Source organism: Anopheles funestus, chromosome 3RL (genome assembly GCF_943734845.2).
Source record: "Anopheles funestus chromosome 3RL, idAnoFuneDA-416_04, whole genome shotgun sequence".
NCBI lineage: Eukaryota > Metazoa > Arthropoda > Insecta > Diptera > Culicidae > Anopheles > Anopheles funestus.
Genome location: NC_064599.1, coordinates 25362467 through 25376872, shown reverse-complemented (window position 1 = coordinate 25376872; position 14406 = coordinate 25362467). Strand labels below are relative to the sequence as shown.

Below are 14406 nucleotides of genomic sequence, written 5' to 3'. Positions count from 1 at the left end.
CTTTCCTAAGTCTTTAACTTATACCGTAAACGGCATCGTTGTTTGACAATTGTTTTCCAGAAAATTAGAAAAAAAGTTTGTGTTGCTCTATTGACGAGATCGCTTGGCTATCAATATCAATTGCAAACAGTTCGGGAAATATAATTGAATCTCCGTTGATTACTCGCCGAAATGGCCGACGATTTACAGAACTACAAACTGCAATTGCAGCAGGTAATTTTAGCGATCCGCAAACAAGGCAGCATTCAATGCATGGTTCCGAAGCCGTGATTTCGTTCCCTTCCCTCTGCCACAACCGTAGGTCGAAGCTGCTCTGCTTACCGATCCGGAGAATGCGGAACTGCTCAAGCTGAAGGAGGATCTGAACGAGGTAATCGAACTGACGAAGGATCTGATCAAGGCGCAGCAGGAACCGGAACAGAAGAAATCGGCATACATTGAGCCGGCCAGCAGCAGCTACTACGATGGCGTATCAGGAGCGGATAAAAAGCAAACAAAACCAGCCAAGGTATGGAAGGTGGGTGATAAATGTTCTGCTAAGTGGATTGAAGACGGTCAGTACTATGATGCTACCATAGAGTCGATATCGGAAACCGGAGAGGTGAGCATCGTGTTTGAGGCGTATCAAAACCGGAGCAACACTACCATCAGCGAGCTGAAGGAACCAAAGTCACGGAACGAAGTGTTTCCCGCCAACAGTAACAAGTAAGTTGCGTGGAGCAATGGAACGAAATATTTGTTAAGTGGCAAGCGCATTAATATGATGGACCAATCCTTTTTTAGGCGCTTGCGACACAATCAGAAGGAATATCTGAAGAAAAAGAAAATGAAAAAAATTCAGCGATTCAAGGAGCTGGAGGAGGAACGCGAATGCGAGAAGAACAAATGGCTTCAGTTTACAGCAAAATCGACGAAGAAGTCGGGCGTGAAGGCGAAAAGTATTTTTGCTTCTCCAGAGAATGTGAACGGTCGGGTCGGTATCGGTACCTGTGGTGTATCGGGCAAACCGATGACTGAGTTTTCCCACGGAGAAAAGTACAGGAAAGGTGTTTAAATGCTTTCAATAGCAACAATTGCGTCAAAATTGTGTGCGTGTGCTGCAAGATCATTTGTTTTTTTTGCAATTGAAGCACACGCTTTGATCAAGCGTATTTTATCAAACACCTCTTTAGTAATTGTTTTACTACATACTTTCTTGTCTTAAGCATGGTTTAGCAACTGCCGAGGATAAAGATATTTCTCTGTAGGCTTTTTATGAAATTTTTCTTCGGGTACCTCGTTTAATCAAGAATTCATTCACATCTTAGGACGAGCCCGTTGAGTGGCATGAGTATCAAGTAAACTTTTGGGAGCAGAGAAATCACATTAAACTTTGAATAAAGTGAATAAGCTAATTATTAATAACTGAGAACTGTGTTTTCCGTGCTGGTCGGCTTTGGGTTGAATTTTATTTTTCACGCATTATTGTGCAGGGTTCGTCGAGAAATTATCCCAATGGCTGTAAAGTAATGCACCACGGGTAATAAACTCGTGCAAAACAAAATTGACATTCGATGCTACAGTAATCAAAACATTCTTCCAAAAGAAAGCTGCAAGCGAGAAGTTTTATATTTGCCTGTGCTGCTAACGTTCTTTAACGCGTAAAATGACTTCACCACTAGAAAATCTGGAAAACCATTTGGAAATGTTCATTGAGAACGTGCGCCAGATCCGTATCATCGTGAGCGATTTCCAACCACAAGGGCAAAATGTGCTAAACCAGAAGATACAATCGCTCGTCACCGGGCTGCAGGAGATCGATAAGATGAAGAACCAGATCGACGTGAACGTACCGTTGGAGGTGTTCGATTATATCGATCAGGGACGGAACCCGCAGCTCTACACGAAAGATTGCATCGATAAGGCGCTGACAAAGAACGAAGAGGTGAAGGGCAAGATCGACTCCTACCGTAAGTTCAAGAGCAATTTGATGAAGGAGCTAAGCGAAACCTTCCCCGTGGAGATCAGCAAATACAAGGCAATTCGAGGGGACGAATAGTAGTAGTAGTAGTGCTTTGCGGGAACATTTTGGGTACAGTGTCCCGATCCCTTTAGAGGATGGAAGTGTCGCGGTAAATTGCGTAAATTGCACTATTGTATCATGAAAATTAGAAAGTAATTGTTTATATAATATACGACGTAATTTGCTATATACTACAAAATAAAGTTTTTCTAAAAACGAAATACAATCTCTATACAAGGATCGTATACCTAACTACTAGGCACACATCCGAAATTAAATCGTCATCTTTTTTAATGTTTGCCAAATGCCAAGCACTAACTTCTATTAGTTTTATGTTATCAGTTGTATTCATGTAATCTTACACAGCGTTTAGTTTCATCCCGCATGGTATGTGAGGATGTTGGTTTACTTTCATCACAAAAAAAAACAATAAAATGAATCACTTATCGCATGTTTATTGTTCTCCGTTTGTTCGCGACAAAACGAAATGTTTATATATCAATTAGTTTTACTTATCTAAGATTGGTTCCACAGATGCGCACGGGATGTTAGGTTGAATTATAAGCAGTCTATCTACCGCTAAATGGCCTTCTCGGTAGCGGGTTTACAGCGCAAAAAAGGAGGGACCACAGTGCACTAAACAATACTGAATTCCTTGGGTTCCAGCAAATGTAAAATGCCGATAAAAAAGGTGTCCGATTAGCGGTAACAAAATATTTTGGTAATCTCAAATTTGCTTCCATTAGAGCAGTGTTAATATACAGCATCGTGAGGAATTAGTGGCCCAACAATTGGGTGTCGCGAGTACATTAATAAATTAACTGGAATACATTATTTAAAAAGGAAAATCAATTTACAAATCTTACGATCTAGACTGTAAGCTGCAACACAATAGGAAGGAAAACAAGACCTTCGTATTTACATAATTTCATTTTGATCCTATACTACTTATTTGTGTTCAGACGACTGAAAAAAACCCTCTCATCGAGGCTTTCCGATTGCGTTGTTTCCGTTGCGTGCGCAAACGATACATCGGACCTTTTTTTCTTCTTCCTTGTTTGATGTGTAATGCTCGATATTGCTTGTTACGATCATGTTCTACGATGGTCTAAATATGTTTCACATATACCTTGTACGTGTATTTTTTTATGTGTGAGATTTTACAAAGACTCACATTTTTCCAGCAACAATACACTTTGGCGATCGAATATATGATACGGCGGGTTACACACATGTAACGAAAGGGTTTACATCGTTTTACGGAGCAGACACGGTACATGGTCTGTGGCTAGTAAATTGGGGGGATTTGTTTTGTTTGGTTTTCCGGTGACATCATACACTGTACACCACAAATCACAAGTATCCTCTTTGTTGTGCCTACCTTTCCATTCACACTTCATCAACATACCGTCCCTGAACGACCGCAGTCTGGTGATATCGTCGCCGTGAGGCAAAGTCTTCATTTTCCTCGTTCAGTTGAGCAGAGGCGAGGTTTACGTTCGGGCACGTTTGGGTAACTACGACCTGTTCATAATCGTGCACACGTTTTCTGAAATAAAAGGAACCACAAAATTAAATCATGATACAGCGAAGCATAATTTTAAACTGCTGCACAACGGCTTAACTTACCCAAAACAACGGAAAACGACATTTTTCAACCATACAAAGAAGCGAAATTCGTGTGCCAAGCCCGGTTTCACAGCTGGGTTTGCCGTGCCAACGTAGAACCACACGATGAGCACCGTCCCGATGCAGATCAGTGCATACACCCAGCTTACAAGCAGCATTACGAGTATTTTGACACCAGCCTGAAATGTGAATCAAAGTAAGCTTTGAAAAACATCTGACAACCGAACACTGTAGAAGGCTAGGCACAGTACTTACACCCAGCAGTGAGGCCCATCGGTTACAGAAACCAGAGTACCAATTTTTCGTCTTGGAATGAATTGGTGGTCGAATCGGAGCGATCGGCTCATCGTCCGCTTCGCTTAAGGAATTGGCGTTATTCGCACTGTTTGTACCGTCCCGGAAAATAACTTCCGAGTCCGCACTGGTAACCGATGCACTGTGAGGTATTCCATTTGGTTGTTGCGATCGCGCGCTGGTAGCGGCATTTGAAGGCACATGTTGTGGTGAGTTAGTTGGGGTCTGAAAAAAAGAAGAACGGTTAATTCTTTTTCACAGAGAGCGTGAAATGCGGCGCACTTACTCCTAGATTTTTGTGTCGTGTTCGTTCCGGGAACAACTGGTCGAGATCGTTGTTTTCATGATAATCTCCAGTTGCACCGTAGTTTCTTGTTTCGTATAGTGGACTCTGCGCCTGTATCCTGAAGCGCTCTTCGCGATTGTTTTGTATGTCAAACGTTTGTGCCAGTGCAAAGTATGAGTAGTCGATGCAAGCGTATGTCAGCAGGAACGGCATCGTGACGATCGGGGCCAGCGTGTTAATATCACCGATGATGATGAATGTAATCGTTACTCCTGCCACTACAGCCATCGAGTACAGCGGTACCTTGTTGGGGCCACGACCCTTGCCTAATTTACCAATGCCGGGAATAACGTTTTCATTTGCAATGCTTTGCAGTACGCGCGGTGTACCATACATAGCGCCTAGACAGGAAGACATGCTTGATACGTAGATACCGGCAAGCAGCAGGAACTCGACCGCAGACACTTTAACTGCGATTTGATAATCCGTTAGAAGGTGGCTTCGTTGGCAGGTGGCACCCAGGAACAGTATAAACACCATGTAAAGGAACGTGGATGTACTGAGCGCAGCCAGCGTACCATTTGGAATGTCCGTCGATGGTGCACGCAGATCACCGCTCATGTTAATGCCGGACAGGATACCCGTGATCGTTGGGAAGAACACTCCGAACACGGTAAACCAAGACGTACCGTCCGTGTAGGCAGACCACAGATTCAGTCCCATGTTGCCCGATCCCCAGCCATCGAAACCGTGCTCGGGTGCCTCTCCAATAAAGCTGCCTACCATGAAATCTAGCGCGGACATTAGAATCACGATCAGCAGTGCGAACTGCAACTTTACGACCCATTTTACACCGGCCACATTAATAACACCGAGCAGAAGGACGGCTGTGATGGCAAACCCACGGATCGCCCACTGGTTCCCTTCCAATCCAACCAGACCCGCGATCGATTCACCGAAACCGAGCACATTCAACGCACAGCCCACAGCCTGTCCGAAGCAATAGAGCAGCCCGAGCGATCCACCGAATCGTGAGCCCAGCGTGTGGGCGATGAGGAAATAAACCCCACCACTTTCCACCCGGCAGCGCTCACAGATACCAACGGCTGACAGTACGGACACAAGAGCAATGCCCACCGCACAGAAGACGATCAGTATGGCATTCATGATGCCTGCCTCGGCTACAATCCATCCAGATCGCAGGAATACGATCACACCGAAGATGTTGATCAAGCAGGATGTAAAGACGCCATCCCACGTTCCAAACAGGACAGGTTGCGAGATGAAGAAGTTACTTCTCCACCAAGGTTTATCGCCCTGATCTTCGGCAAAGATTTCATCCCTGCCCGATGCATGATGTCCTCCGGCGCCGTAATCGTATTCATTGCCTAGATCGACAAATCCACCGCTCCCACCACCGGTGCGGCTGTGTGCACGGTTTCGTTCGGTCGGCGATGAATCATCGCTACCGAGTCCATATCTGAAAACGAATTTAAGAGAAACAATATGTTAAAAATTGCATTATCTTCTTTTGCACTCCGTTTAACTAATCTCGCTGCCTCACCTGGACCAGTCTACATTCGTCCCGTTGGGCATACCTTGCCCAAGTTAGTACAGCCACGTCACGAACGAAAACAATAGGGCCAGCAACAAGTACCCTGCGTAAAACTCCGAACGGATGATGTTCGGACAGTGTTTTCTATTTGTTAAAATGCCCGCACCAGTGCATATAGTGCACACCCCAACAGCACGCGCTTCTGTTTTGCAGATTTCTCCTCACTTTTCCTGTCGCGCGTTATCCGTTGTTTGCACTGCACCGTTCACTCCACACAACCTTGCGCCGCTTTCTTGCCCAGTTCGGCGTATATCAATCGTCGTCGTCGTAGCAAGCAGGCGATGGTTGTGATGTCATGTTTTCTTAACACACACCTGTTCCGCAAGTATTCCTTCTAGCGAAAATGTGTTGCGTAGTTATTGCCAATGATAAGGATATCTTGGGGCCCACCTTGTGGGCGCGATACTTTCTCCTTTTTCCAACCCAAATGTCACTAACAATAAAAACCGTTCTCGTTGTCACAACAAATAGTACGTCGAAGGGGATGGGAGGAAAATGCAAGGAAAATTTCCACCGAGTCACTGCGGTTAGTGCAGTTGTGTCCATTTTAGATGACATTTTGTTGCTTAAATTCGCCGAATTTGAGTTTATTAGCAAACTAGAAGAATAAAACTGTGATATATGTAAAATAACGATAAATATACATTCGTATGATCAACACTGCACTCCTTCAAAGTCGGCACAACGGCCAGAAACTATGCTTGCAAAAATATTTTTACATGGAGTTCTGTTATGCAATCACGCCACGATTATTCGATTTGAACACTCTTTGCCATTTGCAACCACTTTAACCCTTTTTAACGTAATATTTTCCATTGGGGTTTGAAATCCGTTAACTTTACGTAAAAAATCACAAACAAATTTAATTTTCTTTGGCCCATCACTACCGGGAATGTTTGTTTTGAGTAGGTTGACAGCACAAACCAACAACAAAACAAAATGTAAACAAACTCTCCGCCGCTTTGGAAAATTGTGGGCAAAAGCCGGAAAATCTATACCGATATGGTGTGTACACATCGAAAAGAATAGACAAAAGTCATAAAACAAATTTGAGGAACGGAAAGTATAGAAATAGGTACATCATAATGTATCTGAATCTAAATATCGGCATCCTGGGTCATGTGGATTCGGGAAAGACAACGCTAGCCAAAGCACTGAGTGCGATCGCTAGTACGGCAGCTTTTGATAAAAACCCACAATCTCAAGAACGTGGGATTACCCTGGATCTTGGTTTTAGTGCCCTACAGATAGATTTGCCAGACCTTTTGCGGGAGCAATGCATGGAACAGGGTTACGAAAAACTTCAATACACCTTTGTCGATTGTCCCGGGCATGCCAGTCTCATACGAACCATCATCGGAGGTGCACAGATAATCGATATGATGCTGCTAGTGATCGATTCGGAAAAGGGAATTCAACCTCAAACGGCTGAATGTCTAATAATAGGCGAACTAACATGTCGGAAGATGATCATTGTATTGAACAAAATCGATGTGCTGCGAGATCCAATCCAGCAGAAGAAAACATTAGAACGCTTAAAGAAAGGCATTGCGGGTGTGCTTTCCAAGATGTCTTTCGGTGAAACGCCCATCATATCAATTTCAGCAACGACAGGTGAAAACATCACAACGCTAGTAGAAGCGATGAAATCAAAGTCGTTCATCCCGGAAAGAAATCTGAATCTGCCGTTTATGTTTGCCGTCGATCATTGCTTCGCAATCAAGGGTCAAGGTACAGTCTGTACCGGAACGGTATTGCAAGGAAAGTTGAGCGTAAACGATGAAGTTGAGATCCCGAAATTAAAACTGCAAAGGAAGGTCAAATCGATACAAATGTTTCGCAAAAGCTTCCAAACCATTCGTCAGGGCGATCGGGCCGGTATTTGTATTACTCAATTTGATCCAAAATCCTTGGAACGTGGTATATTGTGCGCTTCAAATTATGTCCATTGCGTGTACGCAGCGATAGTGCGATTAAACTGCGTAAAATATTACAAACGTCCAATAAAATCGAAAGCAAAATTTCACATCACCTGCGGGTACGAGACGGTCGTGGCCACGATTTTACTATTCACTGCTGAGGTAGAAACCTTTTCCTATGCACACCAGTACGAATATTTAGAGGAAATAGCAACAGATCGAGATGCTAGCGGAAACGTTTTTGCACTGCTCGAGTTTGAAACGCCAGTCCTGGCTCCTCAAAATGCGCTTATCATTGGTTCGAAGTTGGACAGTGATGTGCATGCAGCAGATTGCAGAATAGCTTTTTCTGGCCAATTAGCGCAAGTGATACGGGACAGCAAATACACCGAAACGGTACTACCGGAGCTGCAAATATACAAACACAAAGCAAAAACTGGTTCAATTCAACGGGTAGTAAGTGAAACAGAATTAATAGCGGTGGGTCTTTTTAAAAAATCGGCCAACAACCGTCAAGCTTTCGTTGGGCTCGGTATTAGCTTGTCAAGTGGGGAAAGTGGCATTATTCAGGACACTTTTGGTGCTAGCGGGAAGGTAAAGCTGCACTTCCCAGAACCCGTTGCAGCCGATGTCTTGAAACGGATAGCTCAAAAGGGACCATCGCCAGACGGTGAGGTAAAGGTGGAGCTTAGATTTAAAAAGTTCCTGTTCCGCAAAAATGCGAAAGTTCAAAAAGTGATTCAATAAACATGTTCAATGCGATTGATTTAAATTGATGGAGTTTTTTTATTGCTAATTGAACAACACGCAACTGTGATACATCACCGACCGGTAAGGGTTAAATGCAAAGTGGAGCCTTGCTTCTTGAAATGCGAAAGAACATATTATCCTTTTCATTCCTTTATATAGTGTTGTTACTTTAATCATGAATTACTACGCGACAAAAATATTACGGGGAATTTCAAAAACTTGTCCACACTACATTTGTGTTTTGTTCGAACGTATGCTCGACCGGGTGAACCGAGTCGAATACTACCTTCTACGTCTAGTCGTGGGTCCTTACATCGTTACATCGAGGAAGACGTCCTCCTTTTTTGCTGCCTTTATCGCTCTACGTATCCGTATCACCCTCAACGTCGTATTGCGGATTACAGACGCTTCATCATTGCTTTCTCTTTGCACCGATATATTTTTTTTCTGTTGCGGTTAAATGGTTGACGACAATCGTTTGATAATATAGGAAAATTTGGCTGCATCATAAAACATAGTTGTTCATTCTGAGATATTTAATACATTTCACGAAAAATATATTCATTCGATACCTAGTTTATCGACTGTATCTGATCGTTTGTGGTCGTCTACGTTTTGGTATGCTATGAACTGTTTGTTTATTGAGTTATTTATTTAAAAAAAACATAAATATGTATCAATCAAAATTTGAAATCCTAACCAAGTACGAACGCTTAAGGGTAATATTAAGAAACTACCTTTTTCCACTATTTGTTTTTGTTTCCGTTTCAAAACCTTGCACTATCATTAAACATATGTATGGAACCTATGACTAGAACCAATCCTTACGAATCTCAGTGGAAAAATGAAATGATATTCGTATGATACCATTCGCTGGATAAGAGTGTTCGATACAAATAGTATATTGAATTATGCAATACGAACAAAAGTGTTCTTATAAAAAAAAATGCAAAATTAGACCGGACTATCAAATCTCGAGAGCATCTCGAACGTAATTGGTACGATATTTACAATGGTTTGCTATCCCTATGTTACACCTCGCATAAACTTAGCTGTACGAAAGATGCTTCACGCGTAGTTCACGCACAATAGTAATAATAAAGAAGACCATAACATTCACACACATATACCAGACATGTTAGCTAAACTTATGGGCGATAGGATTAATTTTCTTTAAACTATAATAAACTAAATAAATTGATCTACAGTTTCACATACGATAGGACTAAACATAACATCACTACGCTCATCACTTTCCTCAAATGAACACTGCACGGGAGAACGGAGAAGCTAACCATATTAATCTACATCATAAATCATTAATATGTTTCTTTTTGGTTTGTTTTGCGTACTGCCAACCTCATCACTATGTTATTTGGGAAAATAAAAACAAATATGAAAAAAAAAACTTTCACCACTTGACTTTAGTTGACTTCTATACCCCCACGCACCTACGCTTTACCATACCCGAATAATTATTTTCCTCTGTACGATAGATAGATATTGATTAGAGAATGATGTAAATAATTATCACAACTACCAGTGCTATCGATAGAACTACGATTGCCGTCCACTGTCGCCGATCTGTTTGGAATAATGGAGGAAAAATCAAGAAATTATAATTTGATCAAAAACCGATTTAAGATGAGGTTGAAAATGGCACAATTTTTCTTACCGTTGGACATGTGTAATACCTTTGCTACTTTCTTCATGGTAGCGTCCAGCTTGGAATCAGTTTGCTCCAGTTCATTGCCAAACTCGTCTAGCATTCTGTTTGGGATAGGCAATAAGCGTAATAACACATGTTAGACTACGAAACCTTGGAAAAACAACATGCGATCGAGCAACATTCCCTTACACAGCCTGTTCATCCAGCTCGATACCAATCTGGCGGGATACCGTTTTAAGTGTCCCAATCGAATCGCTGATTATATCCAGCTGCTCATCCTGCCCGACCAGAATCCTATGCTGCGTGGCCAACGTATCTTCCACGAAGCGATTTGAGCTGGAGTCGAGTACCGCACCACCGGATGACGATGGAACATAGTGGCTCGGACTATCGTCGAGATTATTCTCCAGCTTCGAGTACTTTGCCCCACTGTGTCGCGAAGCCATTGCAGCACCGGCGGAACTGATCAGATGTTTACCAGTTTCGGCAAGGTTTAAATTGTTCACCTGACTGTTGTTGTTCAGGTTGCAGTTTAGCGAATTGTTGTTGAGCCCACCGATGGTACCGTTCCCGGTCAGCACGGCCACACCGTTTGATATGATGCTGTTGTTGTTGATGTAATTCTTATTGCACTGCGGTGACGATTCGACGTTATCGAGCAGCGGTTGGCGTGCGGTTATGTCCTGATCACGGTTGCGGCTAATGCTCATGCGATCCTTCATCGATTTCACCTCATCCCGGGTGGCGTCGATGAAATGCCGTCGGCTGGAAAGTTCCCGGTTGTCGATCTTAAATTTGCTTGGATTTTTCTCTACAATACGTACGAGGGTGAAACGTTAAGGAAGGGTTTACGCAAACGATGGGGGGAAATAAGCCAAAAATTGTGAGCAAATGTATGTCATTTAAAAAAAGGATATTAATAGTGTCTTCCAGATCCTCCAAATCCCATTCAATGCTGCGGAGTGAGTTCTTCAGTTCAGTTGTTGTCCAATCGGCTTCGGCAGTGGAACCACCGGAATGTGCATCGTTCAGCTCACGCCAGCGAATATACAGCCCACGTGTTTTATTCAATGCTTTGAATACTTCGCTACAATGGAGAAAAACAAAACGGAAATAAAAACGAAACCATTTAATTATAAAATTCTACGAAAATGTTACAATTTCGAGCTCTTCTCTTCTCGGCAATAAAGCAGTGTTTCTTCAAACATATTTCATCATCTCGTGGATCTGTTTAAAAAGCTTGTATCGTGCAACTATGTCTGGCAGCATTGGTTGCTTAAGCTGGAAGTGTACGGAGCGAGAAGAAATTGATGCGCTGCAGTTCGTTTTATGTTGACTGTCTTTCGTAATACAATGCATTTCATGCTCTAGATTCGGGTATGAGGCACATTGCAGGGCAGAACATAGGCAAGATCGATGCCTATAAAACAAGCAACATTAAACACGGTGCGTTGTTTAGTTGAGCAGTATCAGAAACAATCGGTAGAACGGAGAACAATGGCGCTACGATACATCTTTGTAACCGTGTTGCTATCAGCACTAATGCTGACGTTCGCTTATGGACAAGGTAAATTATGAACTGTAACTGAATTGGTACAAAACACTGCATTGCATGTTTTTGCTAAAATTCTTCCACAGAATGTACCGAAGCAAACGAAGAGTACTACAACTGTACATCCCCATGTCGCAGAAACTGTACCAGCCTCAGTGAACCATTGGCTAGCTGCACGACCATGTGCGTTTCGGGATGCTTCTGTAAACCCGGTTACTTCCGGCGAGATGATAACGCGTGTGTGAAACCATGGCTATGTGCTAAGAGTCCTTTGAAAAGTAAATTCCCAAACAAAATTCATCTAGAACCTTTGAATTAATTAAAACCTTCTCGAGAGTGGTAACATCGCTAGACGTTACCACCATCGCAGGTCTGTGCCTCATGGCAATGATTGTTTAAGCTGTATGGAAACCCAAACCTGTACAAACAATTCTTCGTAAAATGACACAAATGTGTCACCAGCTATTTTTTAAATAAAAAAAATCCCCCGATTTTCTTGAGCTCCCTTGAATTTGTTTGATTCACCTTGATGCGTTTCATATACCTACATATGAATAACTTTTTAGTGATGATTAATTGGTTTTTCCAAAGTTGAAAAATACATAACTATATTGTTTCTTGCTTGCTATTTGTCGCTTCCGAACAAACTATTTGCATTCACAAGAAAATGATTTGAAAAGCCACGTACTCGAATAACTGAATGCGGGATTCGAGTTCTCTGTTGTGGTGGAGCAACTGTGCAAATAGTGGCCGTCTGTAGTCAGGACGATATAATACGGCCCTGTGACCGATGTGGAACCTAGTCTGTTCTATTCGGTTGCCAAAAGAAGCAATATCGAACGTCCTACAAAATGCGCGCCATCTTTGCCCTGCTCGTCCTCGCGGTCTTCGCTTTCTTGGGAGCTTCGGGTAAGTGGTTCTATCAGTATCATCACATCGTACGCCTTTTTCTCGTACTGACAAAAACGCGTCATTCGTACGTCCATTACAGCCCAAACAGAGTGCGGTGAAAACGAAACCTTCCAGCGTTGCGGTACTGGTTGCGAGCGCACGTGCAACAACGGAGAAGACTGGGACAAACCATGCTCAGAACCCTGTGTTGACAAGTGCTTCTGCCAGGATGGATTCTTGCGCGACGATACCGGCAGCTGTGTCCGTGCCTGGCGTTGCAGCCCTACGCTGTAAAGCGGGAGGTGTTCGCGTTTAACATGATTTCTAATTTTGCCTCCGTTACGGTGACCATGAGGCAGTTTGCCTGCTGCCACCTTATACTGCAAACAGTCCATCATTTTGGTTTTTACTTTGGTAGGCGAAATAAAACTTAATTACGAACCGCATGCACATACAAACAGACCAGGTCGTTAATGTACACTGCCGATTGTTTTCCTTGCTTGTGTCCCTAGGTGCGGGTAGTGCGGTTCGAGAATCTGCGGGAAAATGGATGATAAATTGGGCTCCGAATCGCTTGCTACCATACGGTCCGTGAATGTGTGGGGATGGATGAATTTACATCCGGGAAGGTGTTGTTACAGGAATGCGAGCCTTAGAGCTAAAAACATAACACACATTTTACTAGTTCACAAACAGTTACAGCATCAATGCTCGTTTGCTACAGCTTGCTACAATAGCGAATGCACGAAGCGACATAATCCACTGCTTTCATATTGAAACGATCAATACTAAATTCGCGAAGTTTGAGCATTCGAAGCCGATTATACGTGAACGACAAACCAAAAAGAAACAAAAGTTACCTACGTAGGTTTCCCTTAACTACCCACCCTCCCCCAAAACCTGAAATCATCGTATTGCAAAAACTTACTCTTTCACCACGAAAAATGGATCTTCCATTCTAGGACTTTGGTTGTGTGGTTGTATCACAAAGTTGTGCCCACTCTCATTAATGCATCAATCGACGTTGCTGGAACGTTTTCTTTACTCTGGCACGGTCAACAAAATGTGTACTGATAGCGATGGAAGTCATTGGACACTTTTCCTCCAAAAACGAGAAGCGATTTTTTCACACAATCCTCTATCCAGCAAGCCTAGCAGCTTCTTGTAAACAGTATGTTTTCGCAATGATTCCAGTAGCTACCCTTATTAAACGGTTCGATTTCACTGACCAATGTAAGCGCGTGCAGGAAGGGAAAGGTGGCCAACAGCAAAGAAGCAAATTTGCTAATTTTTTCGCAATCACCTTAACTACAACACCGTGTCTCTATTTGCATCACGGAAAAGCTGCTGCGTCGATGAACAACGACGTTTCCTTTTTGTGTGTGAGAGAATTTTCCTCACATCCTTCTCGCTCGCTCGGGAGAAAGAAGGAAAAAACGTCACCGAACCCAGCGCATCGGATGCCGATTTTCATGATTTCCTCTCGCTTCACTTTTCCTTGCACATTCCCACCCACACGTTTCTTTACCTTCCTCAGTGGCGATCCCTTTGGGGGGGAAAACTTCGGTTGCTCACAATGCCGCTTCGCGTACGGTTCGGGTTTGCTCCTGAAATATGTATTTTCCTCTAGGGAAAAGGAAAAGCTTGCATGACACAAGTTTGCCTGTGTGTTTGACATGAAAACAACACCTCTTGTTTAGAGCGTAGTGTTGAATGATTACAAACTCTGGCGGAATATCTTTTCGGTGGCGGTTTTTGAAAAACGTTTGGGTTCTTCAAAAAGCACTGCGAGAAATAGA

The 14406-nt window shown here is 43.0% G+C and overlaps 6 protein-coding genes across 8 annotated transcripts in view; 4 read left to right on the top strand and 2 right to left on the bottom strand.

The window, feature by feature from the left end:
• Positions 1-59: 59 nt before the first annotated feature.
• On the top strand, positions 60-1411 carry LOC125770401 (survival of motor neuron-related-splicing factor 30). The gene is made up of 3 exons (XM_049439905.1): positions 60-213; positions 302-705; positions 784-1411. The coding sequence occupies exons 1-3, from the start codon at positions 172-174 to the stop codon at positions 1052-1054; spliced, it is 717 nt and encodes a 238-aa protein (XP_049295862.1). The 5' UTR covers positions 60-171; the 3' UTR covers positions 1055-1411.
• A 143-nt stretch (positions 1412-1554) lies between these two features.
• Positions 1555-2109, top strand: LOC125770404 (mediator of RNA polymerase II transcription subunit 10). The gene has a single exon (XM_049439910.1). The coding sequence runs from the start codon at positions 1646-1648 to the stop codon at positions 2036-2038; it is 393 nt and encodes a 130-aa protein (XP_049295867.1). The 5' UTR covers positions 1555-1645; the 3' UTR covers positions 2039-2109.
• A 332-nt stretch (positions 2110-2441) lies between these two features.
• LOC125770390 (solute carrier family 12 member 8) lies at positions 2442-6326 on the bottom strand. Its single transcript, XM_049439891.1, has 5 exons — positions 5776-6326; positions 4212-5691; positions 3887-4150; positions 3632-3810; positions 2442-3551 (listed from the first exon to the last, which is right to left on the bottom strand). Exons 1-5 carry the CDS (start codon positions 5805-5807, stop codon positions 3392-3394), a joined length of 2115 nt encoding a protein of 704 aa, XP_049295848.1. The 5' UTR covers positions 5808-6326; the 3' UTR covers positions 2442-3391.
• Positions 6327-6576: 250 nt separating this feature from the next.
• Positions 6577-8587, top strand: LOC125770393 (selenocysteine-specific elongation factor). Its single transcript, XM_049439893.1, has one exon. It carries the CDS (start codon positions 6912-6914, stop codon positions 8490-8492), a length of 1581 nt encoding a protein of 526 aa, XP_049295850.1. The 5' UTR covers positions 6577-6911; the 3' UTR covers positions 8493-8587.
• Positions 8588-8629: 42 nt separating this feature from the next.
• Positions 8630-14075, bottom strand: LOC125770396 (syntaxin-6). Its single transcript, XM_049439899.1, has 5 exons — positions 13536-14075; positions 11082-11251; positions 10354-10984; positions 10171-10265; positions 8630-10079 (listed from the first exon to the last, which is right to left on the bottom strand). The coding sequence occupies exons 1-5, from the start codon at positions 13562-13564 to the stop codon at positions 10003-10005; spliced, it is 1002 nt and encodes a 333-aa protein (XP_049295856.1). The 5' UTR covers positions 13565-14075; the 3' UTR covers positions 8630-10002.
• The window catches only part of LOC125770398 (cysteine-rich venom protein 6-like), a 60335-nt gene continuing 58420 nt past the window's right edge, over positions 12492-14406 (top strand). For 2 of the 3 annotated variants that reach the window (XM_049439902.1, XM_049439903.1), the window contains exons 1-2: positions 12492-12625; positions 12708-12945. In XM_049439902.1, coding sequence (XP_049295859.1) covers positions 12568-12625; positions 12708-12901 — 252 coding nt within the window. In that variant the 5' untranslated portion in view covers positions 12492-12567 and the 3' untranslated portion in view covers positions 12902-12945. Of the gene's footprint in view, positions 12626-12707; positions 13070-14406 lie in introns of those variants that run through there. The other variant, XM_049439901.1, reaches the window with a different exon arrangement.

Bases quoted from the DNA above. Each gene is read 5' to 3' on its own strand.
- LOC125770401 (XM_049439905.1), top strand. From the start codon at position 172: ATGGCCGACGATTTACAGAACTACAAACTGCAATTGCAGCAG. The intron at 214-301 runs GTAATTTTAGCG...CCACAACCGTAG, and splicing joins ACAAACTGCAATTGCAGCAG to GTCGAAGCTGCTCTGCTTAC. The intron at 706-783 runs GTAAGTTGCGTG...ATCCTTTTTTAG, and splicing joins TTTCCCGCCAACAGTAACAA to GCGCTTGCGACACAATCAGA.
- LOC125770404 (XM_049439910.1), top strand. From the start codon at position 1,646: ATGACTTCACCACTAGAAAATCTGGAAAACCATTTGGAAATGTTCATT.
- LOC125770390 (XM_049439891.1), bottom strand. From the start codon at position 5,807: ATGCCCAACGGGACGAATGTAGACTGGTCCAG. The intron at 3,811-3,886 runs GTAAGTACTGTG...TTCACATTTCAG, and splicing joins GATGGGCCTCACTGCTGGGT to GCTGGTGTCAAAATACTCGT. The intron at 3,552-3,631 runs GTAAGTTAAGCC...CTTTTATTTCAG, and splicing joins GTCGTTTTCCGTTGTTTTGG to AAAACGTGTGCACGATTATG.
- LOC125770393 (XM_049439893.1), top strand. From the start codon at position 6,912: ATGTATCTGAATCTAAATATCGGCATCCTGGGTCATGTGGATTCGGGA.
- LOC125770396 (XM_049439899.1), bottom strand. From the start codon at position 13,564: ATGGAAGATCCATTTTTCGTGGTGAAAGA. The intron at 11,252-13,535 runs GTAAGTTTTTGC...TCTCCATTGTAG, and splicing joins CCATTTTTCGTGGTGAAAGA to CGAAGTATTCAAAGCATTGA. The intron at 10,985-11,081 runs ATATCCTTTTTT...TCACCCTCGTAC, and splicing joins GGATCTGGAAGACACTATTA to GTATTGTAGAGAAAAATCCA.